The sequence below is a fragment of the Anomaloglossus baeobatrachus genome, chromosome 7, assembly GCF_048569485.1.
Source record: "Anomaloglossus baeobatrachus isolate aAnoBae1 chromosome 7, aAnoBae1.hap1, whole genome shotgun sequence".
Classification (NCBI taxonomy): domain Eukaryota; kingdom Metazoa; phylum Chordata; class Amphibia; order Anura; family Aromobatidae; genus Anomaloglossus; species Anomaloglossus baeobatrachus.
In genome coordinates, this window is record NC_134359.1 from 276967533 (window position 1) to 276995486 (window position 27954).

General features: G+C 45.0%; 1 protein-coding gene across 2 annotated transcripts in view; it reads left to right on the top strand.

The window, feature by feature from the left end:
* LOC142245460 (uncharacterized) overlaps nucleotides 1-27954 on the top strand; it is a 117514-nt gene that overhangs the window by 42515 nt on the left and 47045 nt on the right. Inside the window, exon 5 of one of the 2 annotated variants that reach the window (XM_075318183.1) lies at nucleotides 7558-8585. In XM_075318183.1, coding sequence (XP_075174298.1) covers nucleotides 7558-8585 — 1028 coding nt within the window. Of the gene's footprint in view, nucleotides 1-7557; nucleotides 8586-16918; nucleotides 16971-27954 lie in introns of those variants that run through there. The other variant, XM_075318182.1, reaches the window with a different exon arrangement.

The following is a 27954-nucleotide window of genomic DNA, read 5'->3' on the forward strand; positions in this document are numbered from 1 at the left end:
TCCTGAGGCTTGAAATTCAGCGTTCGGGGGTGGCGTAAATCGGCAGGAGGACAGCAACGTACATCAGGCAGCCCGCCCCCATGGAAGATTTAAGAAATTTGCATACGAAAAGGTACAAGTTTGTAAAGTATTTATTTTGGAATAAAAGGGGCCACAAAAACTATAGGAAGCTTCCTAGAATGCAGCCCAGGAGCTGCAGAGGGGGGAACTTTTAGCTTTATAGCTAAATTTCTGATGACAGGTTCACTTTAAACTGCAGTTTTAATGGTAATCTGCAGGTAAATAACATTTAAAATATCTTGGGCTGTTTTACGGAAAGAGCGGCTGCAGGGAGAAAATTAAGTTATATTTTCTCTGTAGCTGCTCGCTTCTAGTCACAGAGGCAGTGCAGAGAGCTGTAACAGTCATTGAGGCAGTGCAGGAAGCTGTAACAGTCACTGCCTAGAGAGAGATGACTGCTACAATCCTCAACTTTCCCTTAAGATTAAAAGCGAGCGGCTGCAGGGAGAAAATAACTGAATGATGATATAGGAAGTTGAATGGGGCTTATTAGCTCATGGTTAGTTTTCATTTTCATTTTTTTTATTATTGCAGAACATTTTCTATTTAGCGAACAGATGCAATAATTTTTATGCTAGCATAAAATATGCGTTCAGTGACAAATGTTTTATTCTTTGATGTTTGTACTGGGTAATGATCGGGAATGAACATTAGTAAAATAAACGATACAATACACTATTGATCCTGTGGGAAATTATGGTATCACAGCAGCACAACTTATGTCAGTTATTCATAAAACATTGATACATACCTTACATTTGGTATGGAATTTTTGTACTATTACCGTATTTTTCTTACTATAAGACGCACTTTTTTCCCCCCAAATGTTGGGGGAAAGGGTGGGGCGCGTCTTATACTCTGAATGTAGGGCTGCGGGGAATGAGGGTGCTGCGGTGGAGCGAGTCATCGGTAGCACGACCAGGCTGCAGCAGCGCCTGACGTGACCACGTGGGCCCGCTCATTACATATGCACACCGATCCTCCCGCCCATCTCTCAGCGCTGAAGCCGGCACTGACAGGTGGGCGGGATGATGGGCGGGGGGTGCGCACATACTAAACAGCCAGCCCGCATGATCACCCCTGGCAACTACAGCCTGGAGTGATCATGTGCGGCTGTATTCATTGCCCCCCGTGCATCATCATCAGTGCGGGGTGCAGTGAATCAGTACACTCACTGTTCCCCTGCAGCACCGCGATGTCCTCCTGTCTGTGCCGGCCGCGGCTTTGTGGAGACTAGCGGTGCTCACAGCGATGACGTCATCGCTGTGCGCACATATCCACACACAGCCGCGGTCGGCACAGACAGGAGGACATCGCGGTGCTGCAGGGATTGTGGCCAGCTCCACACAGGTCAGTGCTGCTGCCGACGCAGACAGAAGGAGGAGCGATGCTGCAGGGAGCGAGGAAAGGTGAGTAAGAACTTTTTTTTTTTTTTGTGTGCCGCAGGATGGGGGTATATATCAGGATGAGGGTATATATCAGGATGAGGGTATATATCAGGATGAGGGTATATATCAGGATGAGGGTATATAGCAGGATGAGGGTATATAGCAGGATGGATAGGGGTATATAGCAGGATGGATAGGGGTATATAGCAGGATGGATAGGGGTATATAGCAGGATGGATAGGGGTATATAGCAGGATGGATAGGGGTATATAGCAGGATAGATAGGGGTATATAGCAGGATGGATGGGGGTATATAGCAGGACGGATAGGGGTATATTGCAGGATGGGGGTATATTGCAGGATGGGGGTATATTGCAGGATGGGGGTATATTGCAGGATGGGGGTATATTGCAGGATGGGGGTACATAGCAGGATGGGAGTACATACCAGGATGGGAGTACATACCAGGATGGGAGTACATACCAGGATGGGAGTACATACCAGGATGAGAGCACATACCAGGATCGGGGTATATAGCAGGATGGGAGCACATACCAGGATGGGGGTATATAGCAGGATGCGGCTGTGACGACCTGGACTCTGTCAGTGCTTAGCAGGGGTTAAGTTTCTTAAAATTCAGCCAGACATGAAGATAGTTTGTTTATAGACGGGGATAAGCCCTCATTGTTTTTACAAGACTCTTGTTTACTCATGTAATTGCCTTGGCTAATGAAGGCCAGAAACACAGATAAATTAATTATACGAACTTCCCATTGTATTACTAAGTGATTTGCTAGATGTGATGTAACTTACCGGTCTCTCCCTTGTCTCTGGATATTTGAATATGGCTCGAAATCTAACCAATAAGAGCCCAGTCTTTTCCACCAATCGTGAAGACCCCAATGGTCTGAATGGAAAGCTCAGGGGTATAAGAAGGAGGACTGTCCATTGCCCAGAGAGATTCTTGCTACATGATACCAATCTAGGACCTGCGGATCCGATTGGCAAGCCATAACCAAACCTGGATTTTAACACTATATGGACTTCAGCATCGAATGCAAGGATTCGGCTGTGATACCAAGGACTACCTAAGGAAGGAATCCAGCTTGGGATAATCCAGTAATGTGACTACAGACTTTGCAGTCCTCAGCCAGCTTCCTAAATCTGGCGTTATTCCATTCTCGGTGGGTGCCTGCCGAAAGCGGGGTGCTGCTGGATTGGAGTAAGTAGCCCTGGAAGCTCTGAGGCATGGACATTCTAAATCCCTGGTGAGCCAGCGGAATGTGGCAATACTTACTGCACCGTGGCCCTGGATCGAGCAGGTGTTCGTGAGTATACCTACCACATCAACAGGCTAAAAGCTTATGAGGAACGAGAGGTCACCAATTTAGCAGTTTGCTGTCCAGCGTTAGATGACTCCGAGTTGGACCAGATCCCAGACCTATTAGTGGACTCCAAAAGGGAAATGGGGGTAAAAGATGTATCACTGGGGGAACAGCTTTATCCATCACAGAAGCGACAGATATCAGACCTACTCGGAACATATGAAACCCTGTTCACGAGTCAGCCTGGTAGAACCCCCCTAGTCCAGCATCATGTCAATACCGGGGCAGCCACCCCACTAAGACAATCCGCCTACCGGGTGACCCCTCCTGTGTTGGTACTGATGAAGGCCGAGGTGGATGACATGTTAAATATGGGAGTCATAGTTCCCACCCATAGCCCATGGGCTGCCAGTGTTGTGTTGGTGCCAATAAAGGACAAGAGTACTCGTTTCTGTGTGGACTATAGACTGCTCAATGAGGTCACAGATGCCTACCCCACGCCCCGGGTGAATGAACTACTAAATAAGTTAGGGGGATCTCGGTTTATATCTACCCTCAATTTGAGCAAGGGATACTGGCAGATCCCACTCACAAAAGATGCTCAAGAGAAATCGGCCTTCATAACCCCTTTTGGCCTATTTGAGTTTACCAGCATTCCTTTTGGGATGAAAAATGCCCCGGCCACCTTCCAGAGAATGGTAGACCATTTACTAGAGGGATGTCAGGGGTATGCCCAGGCCTATTTGGATGACATTGCTATCTTCAGCGACACTTGGGAAGAGCATCTTCAGCACGTGTCCCAGGTGCTGCAGAGGGTAGCCAAAGCCCAGCTCACCATCCGACCTGACAAATGACAAATGGGGATGGCCGAAGTGCTATACCTGGGACATCGAGTGGGAAGTGGGTGCATTCATCCCGAACCTGCAAAAGTAGAATCCATTACCCAGTGGCCACGCCCGGTCAACCAAAAACAGGTCCGCGCATTCCTAGGAACCGCAAACTATTATCGAAGGTTTATCCCCAATTACAGCACCTTAACAAAACCGCTCACTGACCTCACAACCAAAAGATATGCCCGTAACCTTATCTGGACCCCAGAATGTGAAACTGCGTTCCTCCAATTGAAAGACCGGCTGGCCCAGAGACCAGTCCTGACTGCTCCTGACTTCCGTTGCAGATTCATCGTCCAAACAGACGCTTCGGACACAGAACTAGGAGCTGTACTTAGCCAATTGGGGGACAACGGTGAGGAACATCCGATAGCTTACATCTCCCAGAAACTGTTGGACCGAGAGAGGGCTTACGCCACCATAGAAAAATAATACCTGGCTATAGTCTGGGCCCTGAAAAAATTGCAGCCCTACCTCTATGGCAATGATTTCAGTCCTCACTGACCACAATCCATTGAGTTGGCTAAATCGCACTGCCGGGGACAACGGACACTTGTTCAGGTGGAGTCTGGCATTACAATCTTACAATTTTTCCATCTCCCATAAACAAGGCAAGAACCATGGAAATGCGGATGGGCTTTCCCGACAGGTGGAGAAGGATGATCGGAAGCCTATCATGTGTGGCTAATATTAAGAAGGGAAAGGAATGTGACGACCTGGACTCTGTCAGTGCTTAACAGGTGTTAAATTTCTTAAAATTCAGCCAGACATGAAGATAGTTTGTTTATAGACGGGGGGATAAGCCCTCATTGTATTTACAAGACTCTTGTTGACTCATGTAATTGCCTTGGCTAATGAAGGCCAGGCACACAGATAAATCAATTATCCGAACTTCCCATTGTATTACTAAGTGAATTGCTAGATGTGATGTAACTTAAGGTGGGTTCACACATAGTGACAGCGACAACGACGTTGCTGTTACGTCGCCATTTTCTGTGACGCAACAGCGACTTTGTAAGTCGCTGTTATGATCGCTGCTTAGCTGTCAAAAACAGCAGACGCAGCAGCGATCATAACGACGCGTCGCTGTGCTTCATGTGCAGAGAGCAGGGAGCCGCGCACACTGCTTAGCGCTGGCTCCCTGCACTCGTAGCCACAGTACACCTCGGATTAATTACCCGATGTGTACTCCGGCTACATGTGCAGAGAGCAGGGAGCCGGCACTGGCAGCGTGAGAGCGGCGGAGGCTGATAACGAAGGTAAATACCAAGGTGGTTACCCGATGTTTACCTTGGTTACAGCTTACCGCAGGCTGCCAGACGCCGGCTCCCTGCTCGCTTCATTTCGTCGCCCTCTCGCTGTCACATACAGCGATGTGTGCTTCACAGCGGGAGAGCGACGAGCAAAAAATGAAGCAGGACATTCAGCAACGAGCGGCGACCTCACAGCAGGGGCCAGCTCGTTGCTGGATGTCACACACAGCGACCAGACGTCGCTGCTATGTGTGAACCCACCTTTACCTGTCTCTCCCTTGTCTCTGGATATTTGAATATGGCTTGAAATCTAGCCAATAAGAGCCCAGTCTTTTCCACCAATCGTGAAGACCCCAATGGTCTGAATGGAAAGCTCAGGGGTATAAGGAGGACTGTCCATTTGCCCAGATCCGATTGGCAAGCCATAACCAAACCTGGATTTTAACACTATATGGACTTCAGCATCGAATGCAAGGATTCGGCTGTGATACCAAGGACTACCTAAGGAAGGAATCCAGCTTGGGACAATCCATCCATCTGACTACAGACTTTGCAGTCCTCAGCCAGCTTCCTAAATCTGGCCTTATTCCATTCTCGGTGGGTGCCCGCCGAAAGCGGGGTGCTGCTGGATTGGAGTAAGTAGTCCTGGAAGCTCTGAGGCACGGACAGTCTAAATCCCTGGTGAGCCAGCGGAAGGGTGAGACTCTGTTGCCGATTACATTTTGTGGTTTTGCTGGTTATGTGTTATGTGCCGTTAATTGTTTGGGGATCCAATAAAGTCTTAATATTGTGATTCCCTCATCCTGTATTGTCTGAGTAGTGTTACGCCCACGGTTAAGGAGGTCGGGCGTTCAGTTGGGATGAGCCCTGGGCCATGCTGACTTTCTAAAGGTGGCTGGGACAGCGGACGAGAGCACCCACTGACCGCCGTATCTCCACAGTGGCCATATGCCAGGATGGGGTATATAGCAGGATGCGGCCACATGTCAGTAAGGGGTATATAGCAGGATGGGAGCACATACCAGGATGAGGGACATATATATATACAAGGCAGGAGGATCATTACCAGGATGGAGTACCTTAGAGAATTTGGGGACATTACCCTCATAACAGTGTCAGCAGCAGATCCTCGCCCCATAACAATGTGTCATGACCACAGTTTTTGCTTAAAATTTTATTTTCCTATTTTAATCCTCTAAAACTAGGGTGCGTCTTATAGTCTGAAAAATACGGTACTTTTTCTTACATTTTTAATTTTCACATTTAGATTACTATAATTTTTAAAGGGAACCTGTCATCAGAAATTTTGCTTTAAACCTAAAAGTTACCCCCTCTGCAGCTCCTGGGCTGCATTCTAGCAAGGTTCCTGTACTTTTTATGGCCCCTTTTAAACCAAATTAAATACTTTATGAACTTGTACCTTTTGCTATGTAAATTTTGTAAATCGTCCATGGGGGCGGGCTCTCTGTTGACCGTTGCTGTTCCTCCAGCACATTGACGCCGTCCCCCAACGTTGAATTTCATATCTCAGGACGCCGCCTTTGGGCGCCCGTGGTCCCGCGCATGCGCTGTGCGACTGTAGCGGGACTGTGCATGTGTGACCGCTGGTGACGTTTTGCGCAGGCACGAGGTTATGGGCGGCGCTGTGAGTGTCATCAGCAAGTGCCGCCCATAACCTCGTGACCGCACTTTCCCCTCTTCCTCCAGCGTTCTGCGCAAGCGCTTGCTGGCCATCTGACCCAACGTCACCTCTTTCCCATCTTGCCCTGCTGCAGGGTAAGATGGGAAGGAGGTGACGTCAGGTCATTTGGCCAGCGAACGCTTGCGCAGAACGCTGGAGGCAGTGGGGGAAAGCGCGTCCACGAGATTTTGGGCGGGCACTTGCGATGCAATCACAGCGCCGCCCATAATCTCGTGCTTGTGACACACGTCACCAGCGATCCTTGTGTGGGCGGCGCAGTGGGCGGCGTCCTAATGGATGAAATGGAGCGTGGGGGGACGGCGTCAATCTGCAGGAGGAACAGCAACGGTCACCAGAGAGCCCGCCCCCATGGACGATTTACAAAATTTACATAGCAAAAGGTACAAGTTTATAAAGTATTTAATTTGGTTTAAAAGGGGCCACAAAAAGTACAGGAACCTGCTAGAATGCAGCCCAGGAGCTGCAGAGGGGGAAACCTTTAGGTTTCATGCTAAATTCCTGATGGCAGGTTCCCTTTAAGTTTAATTTGTTCAAAAATAAATCTGTTTTCTTCTTGGCAGATGACTGTACCAGCAGCTCCGAAGGACATCTGATATCTCCAGATTTTAAAGCAGATTGTAGCATCACACAACATAAATATGAAGAGCATGGAAACATCTCAGATATACACTCAGCCCTTCATATTAAAGAACTATCATCTGACCTTATTAAAGTACTATCTCCTAATTCATCACAGTCTGTTACGCAAAATAAAAGTCACGGAAGAAGTGTGGAAGATCAAAGAGTGAAAAAGCCATTTTTTGGCTCAGAATATGGGAAATGTTTTGCTCAGAAATTAAATCTTGTTCAGGAGAGATCCCACTCTGCAAATAAGCCATTTTCATGTTCAGAATGTGGGAAATGTTTTACGAAGAAATCTCAACTTATTATTCATGAAAGAATTCACACAGGGGAGAAGCCATTTTCATGTTCAGAATGTGAAAAATGTTTTTCTTATAAATCAAGACTTATTGTACACGAGAGATCCCACACAGGAGAGAAGCCATTTTCATGTTCAGAATGTGGGAAATGTTTTACGAAGAAATCTCAACTTATTATTCATGAAAGAATTCACACAGGGGAGAAGCCATTTTCATGTTCAGAATGTGAAAAATGTTTTACATATAAAACAAATCTTGTTGCACATAAGAGAATTCACACAGGAGAGAAGCCATTTTTATGTTTAGAATGTGGGAAATGTTTTCATAGGAAAAATCATCTTGTTATACATGAGAGAACTCACACAGGAGAGAAACCATTTTCATGTTCAGAATGTGGGAAATGTTTTACGAAGAAATCTCAACTTACTATTCATGAAAGAATTCACACAGGGGAGAAGCCATTTTCATGTTCAGAATGTGAAAAATGTTTTACACATAAAACAAATCTTGTTGCACATAAGAGAATTCACACAGGAGAGAAGCCATTTTTATGTTTAGAATGTGGGAAATGTTTTCATAGGAAAAATCATCTTGTTATACATGAGAGAACTCACACAGGAGAGAAACCATTTTCATGTTCAGAATGTGGGACATGTTTTATGGATAAAACACTTCTTCTTACACATCAGAGAATTCACACAGGAGAGAAGCCATTTTCATGTTCAGACTGTGAAAAATGTTTTACATATAAAACAAATCTTGTTGCACATAAGAGAATTCACACAGGAGAGAAGCCATTTTTATGTTTAGAATGTGGGAGATGTTTTCCTAGGAAATCACAGCTTGTTATACATGAGAGAAATCACACAGGAGAGAAACCATTTTCATGTTCAGAATGTGGGAAATATTTTACACAAAAATCATCTCTTCTTGCACATCAGAGAATTCACACAGGAGAGAAGCCATTTTCGTGCTCCGAATGTGGGATGTGTTTTACTAGGAAATCACAGCTTGTTATTCATCAAAGATCTCACTCTGGGAAGAAGCCACTTTAACCCCTTAGTGAGCAAGCATAATTTTTCAAATCTGTCACTTTTTTGTGGAAATAACTATGAAATTTCTCAACATATATCAATCATTTGAGAATTTTTTTTTTCTGACACGTTGTACTTTGTTAGTAATAAATTTAAATCAATATGTTTTTCTTTTATTTATAAAACTTTGACAAAAAAAGGAAATATTAAAACTTTGAATGTGTATACCTGTGAACCAAATAGATATACTGCACAAAAAAATAAATAACATTTACCTTATGTCTACTATGTCAGCATAATTATTTACTCTGTCAGAAGGGTTAAAGCTTTAGCAGAAGGTTTTCATTATTGTTGTCACAAGGTTTTTACAAAAATCGCTGACTGTCATGGAGGTGTCAGAATCTGGGGAGACTACAAATTCTGGCACTCTGCCTGCGCACTTCTCTGATGTCTGATCAGCACAGGCAGACTCAGGCATTGATCCACAGATGCAGGATAGCAAGTTAATCTCTGCTGGGCTGCTTGTTAGTCTCTTTGGTAACATAATGTGGAGGAGACAGTCATGTTCGCTCTCCTCCTATATCTGCTGGCTGGACTATTTCATTAATGCCAGCTATAGTTTACCGATACTGGTCTGATGAGATTTTGTGATCCAAACTTACTGGTGGTTTTTGTGCCTTATTAATGTCAGCAATTGTGGTGTTAATCCTTGTTGTCTTTTTGTTGCTACCTTCATGCTCTTGCTTTTATCCTTAGTCTCTTACGGTTTGTTCCTGTGAGTTTGCATTGTGTCTGAGTTTTGTTTTTTACCGGTCTTTATCTGTCTGTATCTCACTCCTGCCCCTTCTTTAAGCAGGGATTTACGAAACACATTGGTTATCTGGAAAGAAGAGGCGAGCTTCAAGCAGAAGGCCATGAGATTGACCACCTCAGTTATTTAGAAGGACCAATGAATTTGGATCCTAGCTAAGAAGGGGAACCTTAAGTTTAAAATGCTTTGCGGATAACCACACTTTGTCCCCTACCCAAATATTTGATCCATAAGTACGTATTTCATTAATCAGTGATGAGTGTCTGCCCTGCACCTTTTTCAAGACCTCTCTGATCTCAGACCAGATTTTTACTTTGTCTATGACACGGCACGGTGATGGAGGGGAGCAAGGGAATTGGACCTACTATGCTCAGAACCAGGCTTACCCTAAGAGGGGCGTAACTAAGTGCCTACCCAGCCTTCACCAGAGCCTCTGATGGTGAGGCTGGACTTGTGTGGCGATATGCACCAGGTACCACTCCAGGGCAGCTCCTAGTTGTCATGCTCCACCAAGGTTGGCACACGGTGAAAGGGATGCACTGCCACTAGGGAAAGGTAGGAAAGGGCAACCCCTGACACTTACCCTAAGCAGCCCTGAGGACCCTGACATCTTTAGATGATTTTTTTTTTCACCCAGTGCAGCAATCCCGTTCCTATCCCTGTCTTACCCTGGTTACAGCCCTGTCTAGTGCGCAGGGCAGTGGGGACGCTAGTCCCAATCTAGGTTAAAGACACAGAGATGATAAGACAGACATGGGTAAAAGAAACACCAATCATATAAAGAACTCCGCACTACAGGAAGGAGTAATGGGGAATGGACCAGTGAGGCAACCTGAAAAAGGATTAAGGAAGGGAAAACACATCACCGCTTTCACACACCAAACTCCAGCTACGGTTTCCAAAATTACTTCCTGGTCCACAGCTCACAGGTTCCCCCTATAGGGGCTAGATAAGCAATCACTGGCAACTGCCTGGGCTGAGAGAGCACTCTTTATAGCAGAGCTATTTACTGTTTTCCCCTGAAAATAGGACACTTTTATATTTTGGGGGGTTTTGCCCGAAAAATGGCGCTAGGGATTATTTTTAGGTTAGGGCTTATCCTTGGGAAAACACGGTAGGGGGAATGTTTAGCCCCCAAAATATACAGACCCCCCTTCAGAGGAGAATCATATTTATCAGACCCCAGATGTCTGCATGTGAGGGAGAGAGAGAGACTGTGTTCACGTCAGGCATCTTCAGAGCAAGCACTGTAGTGAAAACTGGGTCCGTTCATGGTGGATGCAACCGCATTTCAACAGACGGATCCGGCACCCATTCACATACATTACAGCTCCAGCTGCAAGCTGCTGGACCCGTTCACATGCAGTTTTTTGACAAAGGTCAAAAACGCAACATGTTGAGTTTTGGGACCGCTAAACAACGGATCCGGTGTGTGCCGCACTCAAACGCCTGAAACCGCATTTTACTGCAATTCCATTGAAAATGCATTGTAATCAGGGTTGGATCAGGTCACATGCGGTTTGCGTTTTTTTGCCGTTAGGCTGGTTTCACATTAGCGTTTTTTTGCCTAATTCTCAAGTTATAGAACCTTTGAGGGGACATGACATTTTTTGTAGTGTGAATTTTCTTCATATTGTAATTCCTATGGAGAGATTATTAAGATGTTCTCAATATAAAGACGCTCTTATGCACTTCTCCTAATCCAGCACCAGATGTCCTCATTGTCCTTCTTTTTAATGGATGACAATTTTACATTGGCGATTTCGATGTAAAATTCAATAGATTCTGTTTTCTGGATATTACGACTATTAGTAACTTCATTCAGAAAAATAAGGTTTTGATTACAAAAAAGGAGGGGTTATTATTGAGTTAAATACAATATTTCTGTACTGCGCTGTCCGGATCCGAACACGCGGATTACTACTACGGCGTCGGATTCTGTTCACATTGCAGAGTTTGACAGGCAACCTGGTCTCTCTTAAGTGCTCAGTTCGACTGGACGTCGGCTGAGTTGTTTCACTACTCCCAGCCATGCAGGAGTTAATCCTTTTTGGAGCAGTGAGCTATTTTTCTGAGAGCCAGGTTGCTGATTACCTTCCACAGCTGGGGAGTGTAGTAGGAGACCGCCGAAGATAGCTTCTGCTTAGCTATTGCGATTATCCGGCATCCGTGGCAATCTTCCGTTTGGTGACCAGCGATTTATTGTCTGCGCTGTATGAAAGTTCCTTGATGTGATTTTCTCCCTCCCCTTTGGTTTATCCCCTCTGGTGTCTTTTTCTCTCCCCTCTGTGGATATTTGCGGTGTGTGTGAGTTAGTTTTACTCCCTTGCCTTTATCTTGTGGGAGGTTTATTACAACGTGTCCTGCCCACCCCGAGGTTGGAGGTGCGGGAGTATTAGCTCAGGGCCCGGCAGGAGACAGGGCCACGTTGGGGGCCTGGAGCTCCCTACCATTAAGGGTACCTTCAGGATGAAGGTGAGTGCATGGGTCCCAGTCTTTAAAGCCAGCATAGGTCTCCCTGTGTCCCAAAGTCACCCATGACTATTTCATTGAGACCCACGGATAAAATGTTTGTAGACTATATATCCAATATAATTCACACTTTTTTTTTTTAATAATATGAAACTTACAGTGTTTTGTTTTTTTTTCTTGTAAGGTCACGTTCACACATTGAGTATTTTGTGAGGTTTCGCCTCAATATTTGTAGCCAAAACCAGGAGAGGAACAATCAGTGGAAAAATATAATAGAAACACGGCACCACTTATGTATTCACCACCCACTCCTGGTTTTGGCTACAAATACTGCAGTAAAAAACTCACCAAATACTCAATGTGTGAACGTGACCTAAGAAATCAATTTAGGTATTTTTTAGTTTTATGTGATCTTACTCGGATGGAGGATGAGTAGCATAATGTTTTGGAGTAAAAAAAAAAAAGCTTATAAACTCAGGAGGAATTTAAATCTATAGGGTCCTCTCTCCTCCTCGCGGGCAGGGTCCTCTCTCCTCCTGTAGACTGTGAGCCCTCGCGGGCAGGGTCCTCTCTCCTCCTATATCAGTCTGTTTTGTACTGTTAATGATTGTTGTACGTATACCCTCTTTCACTTGTAAAGCGCCATAAAATAAATGGCGCTATAATAATAAATAATATTTTTACAAAAATCTGGATTCCCCAAAATTCGGATGTTTTTGTAATTCACTTCTGCATGGATTTAGCAACACAGTGGCCATTTTTCTGAACCTTACAAGGCCAATATTTTAAACCCTTACAATCCTCTCTACAGTTGCTCGGCGTCTCCGGTCCGGTCCTTGGCGCATCTTCAGATCACCGCCGCTTATGCCGAAGTCCTCAGATCTTTCAGAAGATGCAGAGAGTTTGATGAGGAGTGGTAGGATACTACGATAGTTTATGGTGTCCTTATTTCACTGCGCGGTGACCTTGTGTGCGCATGCGTAGTATGAGAAGCCGCGATGCAGAGATGTGGTGAGGACTCGATGTGTGACGGTGAGGAGAGACTTAAAGGGGTATTCCCATCTCCAAGATCCTCTCCCAATATGTAATAATATAGCAAATACCTCCAATTAGAAATATAGTATAGTTCTCCTGATTAGCAATGTCGTCTTCTACCTCATGTGTAGGGCATTGCAGCTTAGGTATCCATCCATATATCCATTAATTACCTTCAGAATGAGGTAACTCATTAGGCCAGAATCACACTTGCTAGTGCCTCGCGTGTAACTTGCGTGAGTCTCTCATTGAATCACCCGGCATGGCCGCACACTATGCATACAGGAGCGTCTGAGCTGCATAGAGATACATGCAACCGACCCGCTCCTGTCAGGGGAGTGTGCGGCCATGCCGGGTTCTACCATGAGAGACTCGCGCGAGTTACACGCGAGGCACTAGCAAGTGTGATTCTGGCCTTATAGTTTGTTAGTTGCTCATGGATGTAATCATAAATACCTAAGTTGCAATGCCCTGCACATGAGGTAAAGACCCCGTTACACGCTGCACATCGCTAACAAGATATCGCTTGGGTCACGGAATTCGTGATGCACATCCAGCTTCGTTAGTGACGTTGTTGCGTGTGACACTTACAAGCGACCGCTAACGATCCGAAATACTCACCAAATCGTTGATCGTTGACACGTCGTTCCTTTCCCAAATATTGTTGCTGGTGCTGGACGCAGGTTGTTCGTCATTCCTGAAGCAGCACACATCGCTACGTGTGACACCCCGGGAACGATGAACAACAGCGTACCTGCGTCCTCCAGCAACGAGGTGGGAGTGACGTTCATGCGGCTGCTCTCCGCCCCTCCGCTTCTATAGGATGGCCCGCTGTGTGACGTCGAACGAACCTCCCCCTTAAAAAAGAGTTTGTTTGGCGGTCTTAGGAAGGTAAGTTGGTGTGACGCATACCGGCGATATTGTTCGCCACAGGCAGCGATTTTCCCGTGACGCACAAACGACGGGGGGGCGAGTGCTGTAGCTAGCGACATCGCTAGCAATGTCGCTGCGTGTAAAGCAGCCTTAAGAGACATGGCTAATCAGGAGAACTATACTACATTTTTAATTGGAGGTATCTGCTATATTATTACATATTGGGAGAGGATCTTGGAGATGGGAATACCCCTTTAAGAATTGTCCATGTAAACTCCACATATAGAGTCCCCCATAACAATGCAGCAGACATATTTACCTTCATAACAGAGAGTTTGATAGAAGAGGGTTTCTATACCGCGCCAAGGATCACAAGTCTGGATGTCAGATTAATGAGGCTTTATTAGCTCATAGGTCTACACGTTTCAGGAGCACTGCCCCCTTCTTCAGGACCATAAGATAGACCACATCAAATCTACCGTAGTAGAAGCATGTATACATTATATAGACCAAGTGACGTCATAGAACCGCCCAGTGTAGAAAAAACGGGCGGGAAAGAGTAAATCGTGATCAGTACATGACGCAATACACTAAACATACATTGAAACAGAAAAAACATGACAATATGTTCAGTATTGGTATCCTAGTAATTAGTTAAACATGATAGATCCAACCAATTTGTGATATTCCCAATAATAGTAAGTTTAACAACCAAACAGTTGAAAATGATAAAAATAAAAATAAAAGCGCACAGATATATGCATTAAACATCCTTTGCCTAGGATTAACCTAGCCGTATTTGCTAAATCCATAGACCAAACACCCTCAAAGTGTGTCTAGAACTTAGGACGTCCGTATAGCCGTGAGTAAGTGAGGTTTCAGAAGTCGGGGAAGCAAGCCCGCTTAACTACAGGGGATGTGACAATCAAAGCTGTGAGAAGTAATCAACTAGAAAACCAACACTGACACCTAAGTATTCATCATTCATGCATACTACGTGATATTGATTCATAAAAGATCCAGACAGAAACCAGGTCTTTAAAGGGAACCTGTCATCAGAAATTTCGCCCAAAAGCTAAAAGATTCCCCCTCTGCAGCTCCTGGGCTGCATTCTAGGAAGGTCCCTGTTATTATTGTGCCCCATGTGAGACCAAAATAAAGCCTTTATAAAGTTCTACCTTTTTGTATGCAGCTTCTGTAAATTCGTCCCGGGGGCGGGCTCTCTGCCGTCCGTTATTCTGCCTCCTGGTCCTGTATGCCGCCCCCATCGCTCCTTTCCATATCTGATGCACCGCCCACTGCTCCAGCCATCCCCGCGCATGCCCAGTGCCAGTCTCACAGGACTGAGCAGTGTGACCGCTGGTGACCTGTGCGCAGACAAGTGATTATGGGCGGGACTGTGACTGTTATCAGCAAGTACCCGCCCATAATCTCGTGAGCGCGCAAACCTCTCCAGCGGTCACACTGTGCTCAGTGTAGATGCTAGACTGTATGGGCTGCTTCCAGGGATGACGTCCCTTTGTCATGTGATAGTATTTCGAACACGCCCCTATCACATGACAAAGGGACGTCATCCCTGGAAGCAGCCCATACAGTCTAGCATCTACACTGAGCTCAGTGTGACCGCTGGAGAGGTTTGCGCGCTCAAGAGATTATGGCCGGGTACTTGCTGATAACAGTCACAGCCCCGCCCATAATCACTTGTCTGCGCACACGTCACCAGCGGTCACACTGCTCAGTCCTGTGAGACTGGCACTGGGCATGCGCGGGGATGGCTGGAGCAGTGGGCGGTGCATCAGATATGGAAAGGAGCGATGGGGGCGGCATACAGGACCAGGAGGCAGAATAACGGACGGCAGAGAGCCCGCCCCCGTGACGGATTTACAGAAGCTGCATACAAAAAGGTAGAACTTTATAAAGGCTTTATTTTGGTCTCACATGGGGCACAATAATAACAGGGACCTTCCTAGAATGCAGCCCAGGAGCTGCAGAGGGGGAAGCTTTTAGCTTTTGGGCGAAATTTCTGATGACAGGTTCCCTTTAATAGAAAACACAGCCGCTTACAAAAATACAATAAGACAGAAAGTGAGGGTCCAGATCGAAACCGTGAGGAATTATATCTATATACTTTGAAGAACCATTAGTATTTAGAAACCAACTGAGCCCCGTATAAGTGTAATAGAGATACCGTAACCGCTCCTGACCCTCACCAAAGCGAGGGTTCAGGAGAGTTCAATACCGTGGGAAAAAAACAAACAGCGGCTGCGCAAGCAGCGAAAGTAAGGAGAAGGTGAATGAAGTTCATACCCGTGGGGAAAAGATATGTGCGCACGCGTCACCCGCTGTGCAGCGATGCCGTGATAGACGGGTCAAAAGAATCAAAGAAAAATATGATAAGGAAAGGTGGCCTATCTAGACCAATTCCTCTGGATAGATGTAATGTATAACATATAAAGGGTCATCTGAACACAGGAACCCTTTAGAGAAACCCACACACACGCTAACTGGGGAAAAAATAAACTAATGTGACAGAAAATGTACCCTGTGAAGACAATCCAATGTGGATACAGCTGCAGAGGGTCCTGTGTGCGGACAGTATGGATTACTTTAAAAATCGATTATCTTCAAGTCTGTGGATATTTACCTTCATAAATTTGCAGGGGCAGCAGAGCACTTGCACCTCTCACATTTTTACCTGTGCAGATTACAACATAGAAAAAAAAAAGCGAAAATGCAGATCTAAACAAAAGACAAGGCAAAAAGTAAAATGAAGCTGTTGCCAGTGGCAACCTATCAGAATCCAGCTTACATATTACTAGAGTCAGTTATAAAATGAAAGAAGCGAGCTGATTGGTTGCTAGAGGGAATAGCTTCACTTTTTTTCAGCACCACGCTCTTTTTTATGCTACTTCTGCTTACACGTACCACATCAATAAAAAAAAGCATAATAAAAGGCAGATAAAAATGATACAATCGCATTACAATTGCATTGCCAGTAGAGGCGTACGCCCTACGGCGTACCGGCTTGACCAAAATAGTACAGAAAAAGTACGCCTTTTATGTTACGCCCGCCCCACTCGTATCTTCGTTTGTTCATTGGTGCTCCCGGCTGTCAATCTAATAGTGCAGACTCCCGATTGGCTGCACCCTTGTGCCCGCACACACTCAGTGCTACTCTTTAGCTTCCTGCTGGCGCTGTGGCTCAAGGTGAGTGTGCGGGTCCGGTGTAACCGGCGGCGGCCCCGGGGGTGTCGTTGGTGCACAGCATGATGGGAGTTGTGGTCCACAGCCTCAGTGTAGTCGTTACCGCAGCGGGGACGGGAGCGCGGCTGTCTCTGGCCTCTTCTATGGCTGCGGCTCTGTTTGCAGCACTTTTCTGTGTATCTGGGGCTTTAAATAACATTTTATCATGCGGTTTTGCCCCATTCACGGCCCTGCGGAATGCATTAACCCTTTCTCTCTGCGGAAATTATTTGTTTTTCTGCTTTTTTTTGTAATTTTTTCTTTTAAGAGCCAGAATCCCCCTCATCCCCTCCCCCTATGGGGGCTTGTTTTTCGGTCTTTTTTTTTTTGCAGGACAAGTTGTAGCTTTTCGTGACGTCTTTTATTTCACCACCTAAATTTGACGATGCTGAAGTTGGTTTCTTATTCGTCCAGTTTAGTTTTTTCAGTTTTTTATGCATTTAACAACAAAAATAACACATGACAATAATAAAATACAATGCACTGATCTGCCCTAATATAAATACACTCAAAATCAGCTGCAAAAATTATAAAACTGGCATAAAAATGGGCATCAAAGTGGGCACCAAAGTATGTTAGTGAAAGGGTTAAATGGCTTTGGGCCACTGATCTAACACCAGAATTGCATATATAGTGATGCCTCTAATCAAACTGAAGTGACTCCAGCCTGGCCCAAACAGGTTCTGGGCATCAGAACTGGCATCAAAGTGGGCAAAAACCCAGTTTTACAGATTTGAATAAGTAACTGGTGTTTTTGAGGGGTTAAATGGCTTTGGGCCACTGATCTCACACCACATTTACATACCTAGTGATGACACACATCAAATTCAGATCACTCCAGCCTGGCCCAAACAGGTTCTGGGCATCAGAACTGGCATCAAAGTGGGCACACAGCCAATTTTCACAGATTTGAATAAGTAACTGGTGTTTTTGAGGAGTTAAATGGCTTTGGGCCACTGATCTCACACCACATTTACATACCTAGTGATGGCACACATCAAATTCAGATCACTCCAGCCTGGCCCAAACAGGTTCTGGGCATCAGAACTGGCATCAAAATGGGCAAAAACACAGTTTTCACAGATTTGAATAAGTAACTGATGTTTTTGAGGGGTTAAATGGCTTTGGGCCACTGATCTCACACCATATTTACATAACTAGTGATGCCACACATCAAATTCAGATCACTCCAGCCTGGCCCAAACAGGTTCTGGGCATCAGAACTGGCATCAAAGTGGGCACACAGCAAATTTTCACAGATTTGAATAAGTAACTGGTGTTTTTGAGGAGTTAAATGGCTTTGGGCCACTGATCTCACACCACACTTACATACCTAATGATGCCACACATCAAATTCAGATCACTCCAGCCTGGCCCAAACAGGTTCTGGGCATCAGAACTGGCATCAAAGTCGGCACACAGCCAATTTTCACAGATTTGAATAAGTAACTGGTGTTTTTGAGGGGTTAAATGGCTTTGGGCCACTGATCTCACACCACATATACATACCTAGTGATGCCACACATCAAATTCAGATCACTCCAGCCTGGCCCAAACAGGTTCTGGGCATCAGAACTGGCATCAAAGTGGGCAAAAACCCAGTTTTCACAGATTTCAATAAGTAACTGATGTTTTTGAGGGGTTAAATTGCTTTGGGCCACTGATCTCACACCACATTTACATACCTAGTGATGCCACACATCAAATTCAGATCACTCCAGCCTGGCCCAAACAGGTTCTGGGCATCAGAACTGGCATCAAAGTGGGCACACAGCCAATTTTCACAGATTTGAATAAGTAACTGGTGTTTTTGAGGAGTTAAATGGCTTTGGGCCACTGATCTCACACCACACTTACATACCTAATGATGCCACACATCAAATTCAGATCACTCCAGCCTGGCCCAAACAGGTTCTGGGCATCAGAACTGGCATCAAAATGGGCAAAAACACAGTTTTCACAGATTTGAATAAGTAACTGATGTTTTTGAGGGGTTAAATGGCTTTGGGCCACTGATCTCACACCATATTTACATAACTAGTGATGCCACACATCAAATTCAGATCACTCCAGCCTGGCCCAAACAGGTTCTGGGCATCAGAACTGGCATCAAAGTGGGCACACAGCAAATTTTCACAGATTTGAATAAGTAACTGGTGTTTTTGAGGAGTTAAATGGCTTTGGGCCACTGATCTCACACCACACTTACATACCTAATGATGCCACACATCAAATTCAGATCACTCCAGCCTGGCCCAAACAGGTTCTGGGCATCAGAACTGGCATCAAAGTCGGCACACAGCCAATTTTCACAGATTTGAATAAGTAACTGGTGTTTTTGAGGGGTTAAATGGCTTTGGGCCACTGATCTCACACCACATATACATACCTAGTGATGCCACACATCAAATTCAGATCACTCCAGCCTGGCCCAAACAGGTTCTGGGCATCAGAACTGGCATCAAAGTGGGCAAAAACCCAGTTTTCACAGATTTCAATAAGTAACTGATGTTTTTGAGGGGTTAAATTGCTTTGGGCCACTGATCTCACACCACATTTACATACCTAGTGATGCCACACATCAAATTCAGATCACTCCAGCCTGGCCCAAACAGGTTCTGGGCATCAGAACTGGCATCAAAGTGGGCACACAGCCAATTTTCACAGATTTGAATAAGTAACTGGTGTTTTTGAGGAGTTAAATGGCTTTGGGCCACTGATCTCACACCACATTTACATACCTAGTGATGGCACACATCAAATTCAGATCACTCCAGCCTGGCCCAAACAGGTTCTGGGCATCAGAACTGGCATCAAAATGGGCAAAAACACAGTTTTCACAGATTTGAATAAGTAACTGATGTTTTTGAGGGGTTAAATGGCTTTGGGCCACTGATCTCACACCATATTTACATAACTAGTGATGCCACACATCAAATTCAGATCACTCCAGCCTGGCCCAAACAGGTTCTGGGCATCAGAACTGGCATCAAAGTGGGCACACAGCAAATTTTCACAGATTTGAATAAGTAACTGGTGTTTTTGAGGGGTTAAATGGCTTTGGGCCACTGATCTCACACCACACTTACATACCTAGTGATGCCACACATCAAATTCAGATCACTCCAGCCTGGCCCAAACAGGTTCTGGGCATCAGAACTGGCATCAAAGTCGGCACACAGCCAATTTTCACAGATTTGAATAAGTAACTGGTGTTTTTGAGGGGTTAAATGGCTTTGGGCCACTGATATCACACCACATATACATACCTAGTGATGCCACACATCAAATTCAGATCACTCCAGCCTGGCCCAAACAGGTTCTGGGCATCAGAACTGGCATCAAAGTGGGCAAAAACCCAGTTTTCACAGATTTGAATAAGTAACTGATGTTTTTGAGGGGTTAAATTGCTTTGGGCCACTGATCTCACACCACATTTACATACCTAGTGATGCCACACATCAAATTCAGATCACTCCAGCCTGGCCCAAACAGGTTCTGGGCATCAGAACTGGCATCAAAGTGGGTAAAAACCCAGTTTTACAGATTTGAATAAGTAAATGGTGTTTTGAGGGGTTAAATGGCTTTGGGCCACTGATCTCACACCACATTTACATACCTAGTGATGCCACACATCAAATTCAGATCACTCCAGCCTGGCCCAAACAGGTTCTGGGCATCAGAACTGGCATCAAAGTGGGCAAAAACCCAGTTTTACAGATTTGAATAAGTAACTGGTGTTTTTGAGGGGTTAAATGGCTTTGGGCCACTGATCTCACACCACACTTACATACCTAGTGATGCCACACATCAAATTCAGATCACTACAGCCTGGCCCAAACAGGGTCTGGGCATCAGAACTGGCATCAAAGTGGGCAAAAACCCAGTTTTACAGATTTGAATAAGTGGTGTTTTTGAGGGGTTAAATGGCTTTGGGCCACTGATCTCACAGCACATTTACATACCTAGTGATGCCACACATCAAATTCAGATCACTCCAGCCTGGCCAAAACAGGTTCTGGGCATCAGAACTGGCATCAAAGTGGGCACACAGCCAATTTTCACAGATTTGAATAAGTAACTGGTGTTTTTGAGGGGTTAAATGGCATTGGGCCACTGATCTCACACCACATTTACATACCTAGTGATGCCACACATCAAATTCAGATCACTCCAGCCTGGCCCAAACAGGTTCTGGGCATCAGATCTGGCATCAAAGTGGGCAAAAACCCAGTTTTACAGATTTGAATAAGTAACTGGTGTTTTTGAGGGGTTAAATGGCTTTGGGCCACTGATCTCACACCACATTTACATACCTAGTGATGACACACATCAAATTCAGATCACTCCAGCCTGGCCCAAACAGGTTCTGGGCATCAGAACTGGCATCAAAATGGGCAAAAACACAGTTTTCACAGATTTGAATAAGTAACTGATGTTTTTGAGGGGTTAAATGGCTTTGGGCCACTGATCTCACACCACATATACATACCTAGTGATGCCACACATCAAATTCAGATCACTCCAGCCTGGCCCAAACAGGTTCTGGGCATCAGAACTGGCATCAAAGTGGGCACACAGCAAATTTTCACAGATTTGAATAAGTAACTGGTGTTTTTGAGGGGTTAAATGGCTTTGGGCCACTGATCTCACACCACACTTACATACCTAGTGATGCCACACATCAAATTCAGATCACTCCAGCCTGGCCCAAACAGGTTCTGGGCATCAGAACTGGCATCAAAGTGGGCAAAAACCCAGTTTTACAGATTTGAATAAGTAACTGGTGTTTTTGAGGGGTTAAATGGCTTTGGGCTACTAATCTCACAGCACATTTACATACCTAGTGATGCCACACATCAAATTCAGATCACTCCAGCCTGGCCAAAACAGGTTCTGGGCATCAGAACTGGCATCAAAGTGGGCATACAGCCAATTTTCACAGATTTGAATAAGTAACTGGTGTTTTTGAGGGGTTAAATGGCATTGGGCCACTGATCTCACACCACATTTACATACCTAGTGATGCCACACATCAAATTCAGATCACTCCAGCCTGGCCCAAACAGGTTCTGGGCATCAGATCTGGCATCAAAGTGGGCAAAAACCCAGTTTTACAGATTTGAATAAGTAACTGGTGTTTTTGAGGGGTTAAATGGCTTTGGGCCACTGATCTCACACCACATTTACATACCTAGTGATGACACACATCAAATTCAGATCACTCCAGCCTGGCCCAAACAGGTTCTGGGCATCAGAACTGGCATCAAAATGGGCAAAAACACAGTTTTCACAGATTTGAATAAGTAACTGATGTTTTTGAGGGGTTAAATGGCTTTGGGCCACTGATATCACACCACATATACATACCTAGTGATGCCACACATCAAATTCAGATCACTCCAGCCTGGCCCAAACAGGTTCTGGGCATTAGAACTGGCATCAAAGTGGGCACACAGCAAATTTTCACAGATTTGAATAAGTAACTGGTGTTTTTGAGGGGTTAAATGGCTTTGGGCCACTGATCTCACACCACACTTACATACCTAGTGATGCCACACATCAAATTCAGATCACTCCAGCCTGGCCCAAACAGGTTCTGGGCATCAGAACTGGCATCAAAGTGGGCAAAAACCCAGTTTTACAGATTTGAATAAGTAACTGGTGTTTTTGAGGGGTTAAATGGCTTTGGGCTACTGATCTCACACCACATGAACATACCTAGTGATGACACACATCAAATTCAGATCACTCCAGCCTGGCCCAAACAGGTTCTGGGCATCAGAACTGGCATCAAAGTGGGCAAGAACCCAGTTTTACAGATTTGAATAAGTAACTGGTGTTTTTGAGGGGTTAAGAGGCTTTGTGCCACTGATCTCACACCACATTTACATACCTAGTGATGACACACATCAAATTCAGATCACTCCAGCCTGGCCCAAACAGGTTCTGGGCATCAGAACTGGCATCAAAGTGGGCAAAAACCCAGTTTTCACAGATTTGAATAAGTAACTGATGTTTTTGAGGGGTTAAATGGCTTTGGGCCACTGATCTCACACCATATTTACATACCTAGTGATGTCACACATCAAATTCAGATCACTCCAGCCTGGCCCAAACAGGTTCTGGGCATCAGAACTGGCATCAAAGTGGGCACACAGCCAATTTTCACAGATTTGAATAAGTAACTGGTGTTTTTGAGGGGTTAAATGGCTTTGGGCCACTGATCTCACACCACACTTACATACCTAGTGATGCCACACATCAAATTCAGATCACTCCAGCCTAGCCCAAACAGGTTCTGGGCATCAGAACTGGCATCAAAGTGGGCAAATACCCAGTTTTACAGATTTGAATAAGTAACTTGTGTTTTTGAAAGGTTAAATGGCTTTGGGCCACTGATCTCACACCACATTTACATACCTAGTGATGCCACACGTCAAATTCAGATCACTCCAGCCTGGCCCAAACAGGTTCTGGGCATCAGAACTGGCATCAAAGTGGGCACACAGCCAATTTTCACAGATTTGAATAAGTAACTGGTGTTTTTGAGGGGTTAAATGGCTTTGGGCCACTGATCTCCCACCACACTTACATACCTAGTGATGCCACACATCAAATTCAGATCACTACAGCCTGGCCCAAACAGGTTCTGGGCATCAGAACTGGCATCAAAGTGGGTAAAAACCCAGTTTTACAGATTTGAATAAGTAAATGGTGTTTTGAGGGGTTAAATGGCTTTGGGCCACTGATCTCACACCACATTTACATACCTAGTGATGCCACACATCAAATTCAGATCACTCCAACCTGGCCCAAACAGGTTCTGGGCATCAGAACTGGCATAAAAGTGGGCACACAGCCAATTTTCACAGATTTGAATAGATAACTGGTGTTTTTGAGGGGTTAAATGGCTTTGGGCCACTGATCTCACACCACACTTACATACCTAGTGATGCCACACATCAAATTCAGATCACTCCAGCCTGGCCCAAACAGGTTCTGGGCATCAGAACTGGCATCAAAATGGGCAAAAACACAGTTTTCACAGATTTGAATAAGTAACTGATGTTTTTGAGGGGTTAAATGGCTTTGGGCCACTGATCTCACACCATATTTACATAACTAGTGATGCCACACATCAAATTCAGATCACTCCAGCCTGGCCCAAACAGGTTCTGGGCATCAGAACTGGCATCAAAGTGGGCACACAGCAAATTTTCACAGATTTGAATAAGTAACTGGTGTTTTTGAGGGGTTAAATGGCTTTGGGCCACTGATCTCACACCACACTTACATACCTAGTGATGCCACACATCAAATTCAGATCACTCCAGCCTGGCCCAAACAGGTTCTGGGCATCAGAACTGGCATCAAAGTCGGCACACAGCCAATTTTCACAGATTTGAATAAGTAACTGGTGTTTTTGAGGGGTTAAATGGCTTTGGGCCACTGATCTCACACCACATATACATACCTAGTGATGCCACACATCAAATTCAGATCACTCCAGCCTGGCCCAAACAGGTTCTGGGCATCAGAACTGGCATCAAAGTGGGCAAAAACCCAGTTTTCACAGATTTGAATAAGTAACTGATGTTTTTGAGGGGTTAAATTGCTTTGGGCCACTGATCTCACACCACATTTACATACCTAGTGATGCCACACATCAAATTCAGATCACTCCAGCCTGGCCCAAACAGGTTCTGGGCATCAGAACTGGCATCAAAGTGGGCACACAGCCAATTTTCACAGATTTGAATAAGTAACTGGTGTTTTTGAGGAGTTAAATGGCTTTGGGCCACTGATCTCACACCACACTTACATACCTAGTGATGCCACACATCAAATTCAGATCACTCCAGCCTGGCCCAAACAGGTTCTGGGCATCAGAACTGGCATCAAAGTGGGCAAAAACCCAGTTTTACAGATTTGAATAAGTAACTGGTGTTTTTGAGGGGTTAAATGGCTTTGGGCCACTGATCTCACACCACATTTACATACCTAGTGATGGCACACTTCAAATTCAGATCACTCCAGCCTGGCCCAAACAGGTTTTGGGCATCAGAACTGGCATCAAAATGGGCAAAAACACAGTTTTCACAGATTTGAATAAGTAACTGATGTTTTTGAGGGGTTAAATGGCTTTGGGCCACTGATCTCACACCATATTTACATAACTAGTGATGCCACACATCAAATTCAGATCACTCCAGCCTGGCCCAAACAGGTTCTGGGCATCAGAACTGGCATCAAAGTGGGCACACAGCAAATTTTCACAGATTTGAATAAGTAACTGGTGTTTTTGAGGGGTTAAATGGCTTTGGGCCACTGATCTCACACCACACTTACATACCTAGTGATGCCACACATCAAATTCAGATCACTCCAGCCTGGCCCAAACAGGTTCTGGGCATCAGAACTGGCATCAAAGTCGGCACACAGCCAATTTTCACAGATTTGAATAAGTAACTGGTGTTTTTGAGGGGTTAAATGGCTTTGGGCCACTGATATCACACCACATATACATACCTAGTGATGCCACACATCAAATTCAGATCACTCCAGCCTGGCCCAAACAGGTTCTGGGCATCAGAACTGGCATCAAAGTGGGCAAAAACCCAGTTTTCACAGATTTGAATAAGTAACTGATGTTTTTGAGGGGTTAAATTGCTTTGGGCCACTGATCTCACACCACATTTACATACCTAGTGATGCCACACATCAAATTCAGATCACTCCAGCCTGGCCCAAACAGGTTCTGGGCATCAGAACTGGCATCAAAGTGGGTAAAAACCCAGTTTTACAGATTTGAATAAGTAAATGGTGTTTTGAGGGGTTAAATGGCTTTGGGCCACTGATCTCACACCACATTTACATACCTAGTGATGCCACACATCAAATTCAGATCACTCCAGCCTCGCCCAAACAGGTTCTGGGCATCAGAACTGGCATCAAAGTGGGCAAAAACCCAGTTTTACAGATTTGAATAAGTAACTGGTGTTTTTGAGGGGTTAAATGGCTTTGGGCCACTGATCTCACACCACACTTACATACCTAGTGATGCCACACATCAAATTCAGATCACTACAGCCTGGCCCAAACAGGGTCTGGGCATCAGAACTGGCATCAAAGTGGGCAAAAACCCAGTTTTACAGATTTGAATAAGTGGTGTTTTTGAGGGGTTAAATGGCTTTGGGCCACTGATCTCACAGCACATTTACATACCTAGTGATGCCACACATCAAATTCAGATCACTCCAGCCTGGCCAAAACAGGTTCTGGGCATCAGAACTGGCATCAAAGTGGGCACACAGCCAATTTTCACAGATTTGAATAAGTAACTGGTGTTTTTGAGGGGTTAAATGGCATTGGGCCACTGATCTCACACCACATTTACATACCTAGTGATGCCACACATCAAATTCAGATCACTCCAGCCTGGCCCAAACAGGTTCTGGGCATCAGATCTGGCATCAAAGTGGGCAAAAACCCAGTTGTACAGATTTGAATAAGTAACTGGTGTTTTTGAGGGGTTAAATGGCTTTGGGCCACTGATCTCACACCACATTTACATACCTAGTGATGACACACATCAAATTCAGATCACTCCAGCCTGGCCCAAACAGGTTCTGGGCATCAGAACTGGCATCAAAATGGGCAAAAACACAGTTTTCACAGATTTGAATAAGTAACTGATGTTTTTGAGGGGTTAAATGGCTTTGGGCCACTGATCTCACACCACATATACATACCTAGTGATGCCACACATCAAATTCAGATCACTCCAGCCTGGCCCAAACAGGTTCTGGGCATCAGAACTGGCATCAAAGTGGGCACACAGCAAATTTTCACAGATTTGAATAAGTAACTGGTGTTTTTGAGGGGTTAAATGGCTTTGGGCCACTGATCTCACACCACACTTACATACCTAGTGATGCCACACATCAAATTCAGATCACTCCAGCCTGGCCCAAACAGGTTCTGGGCATCAGAACTGGCATCAAAGTGGGCAAAAACCCAGTTTTACAGATTTGAATAAGTAACTGGTGTTTTTGAGGGGTTAAATGGCTTTGGGCTACTGATCTCACAGCACATTTACATACCTAGTGATGCCACACATCAAATTCAGATCACTCCAGCCTGGCCAAAACAGGTTCTGGGCATCAGAACTGGCATCAAAGTGGGCACACAGCCAATTTTCACAGATTTGAATAAGTAACTGGTGTTTTTGAGGGGTTAAATGGCATTGGGCCACTGATCTCACACCACATTTACATACCTAGTGATGCCACACATCAAATTCAGATCACTCCAGCCTGGCCCAAACAGGTTCTGGGCATCAGATCTGGCATCAAAGTGGGCAAAAACCCAGTTTTACAGATTTGAATAAGTAACTGGTGTTTTTGAGGGGTTAAATGGCTTTGGGCCACTGATCTCACACCACATTTACATACCTAGTGATGACACACATCAAATTCAGATCACTCCAGCCTGGCCCAAACAGGTTCTGGGCATCAGAACTGGCATCAAAATGGGCAAAAACACAGTTTTCACAGATTTGAATAAGTAACTGATGTTTTTGAGGGGTTAAATGGCTTTGGGCCACTGATCTCACACCACATATACATACCTAGTGATGCCACACATCAAATTCAGATCACTCCAGCCTGGCCCAAACAGGTTCTGGGCATCAGAACTGGCATCAAAGTGGGCACACAGCAAATTTTCACAGATTTGAATAAGTAACTGGTGTTTTTGAGGGGTTAAATGGCTTTGGGCCACTGATCTCACACCACACTTACATACCTAGTGATGCCACACATCAAATTCAGATCACTCCAGCCTGGCCCAAACAGGTTCTGGGCATCAGAACTGGCATCAAAGTGGGCAAAAACCCAGTTTTACAGATTTGAATAAGTAACTGGTGTTTTTGAGGGGTTAAATG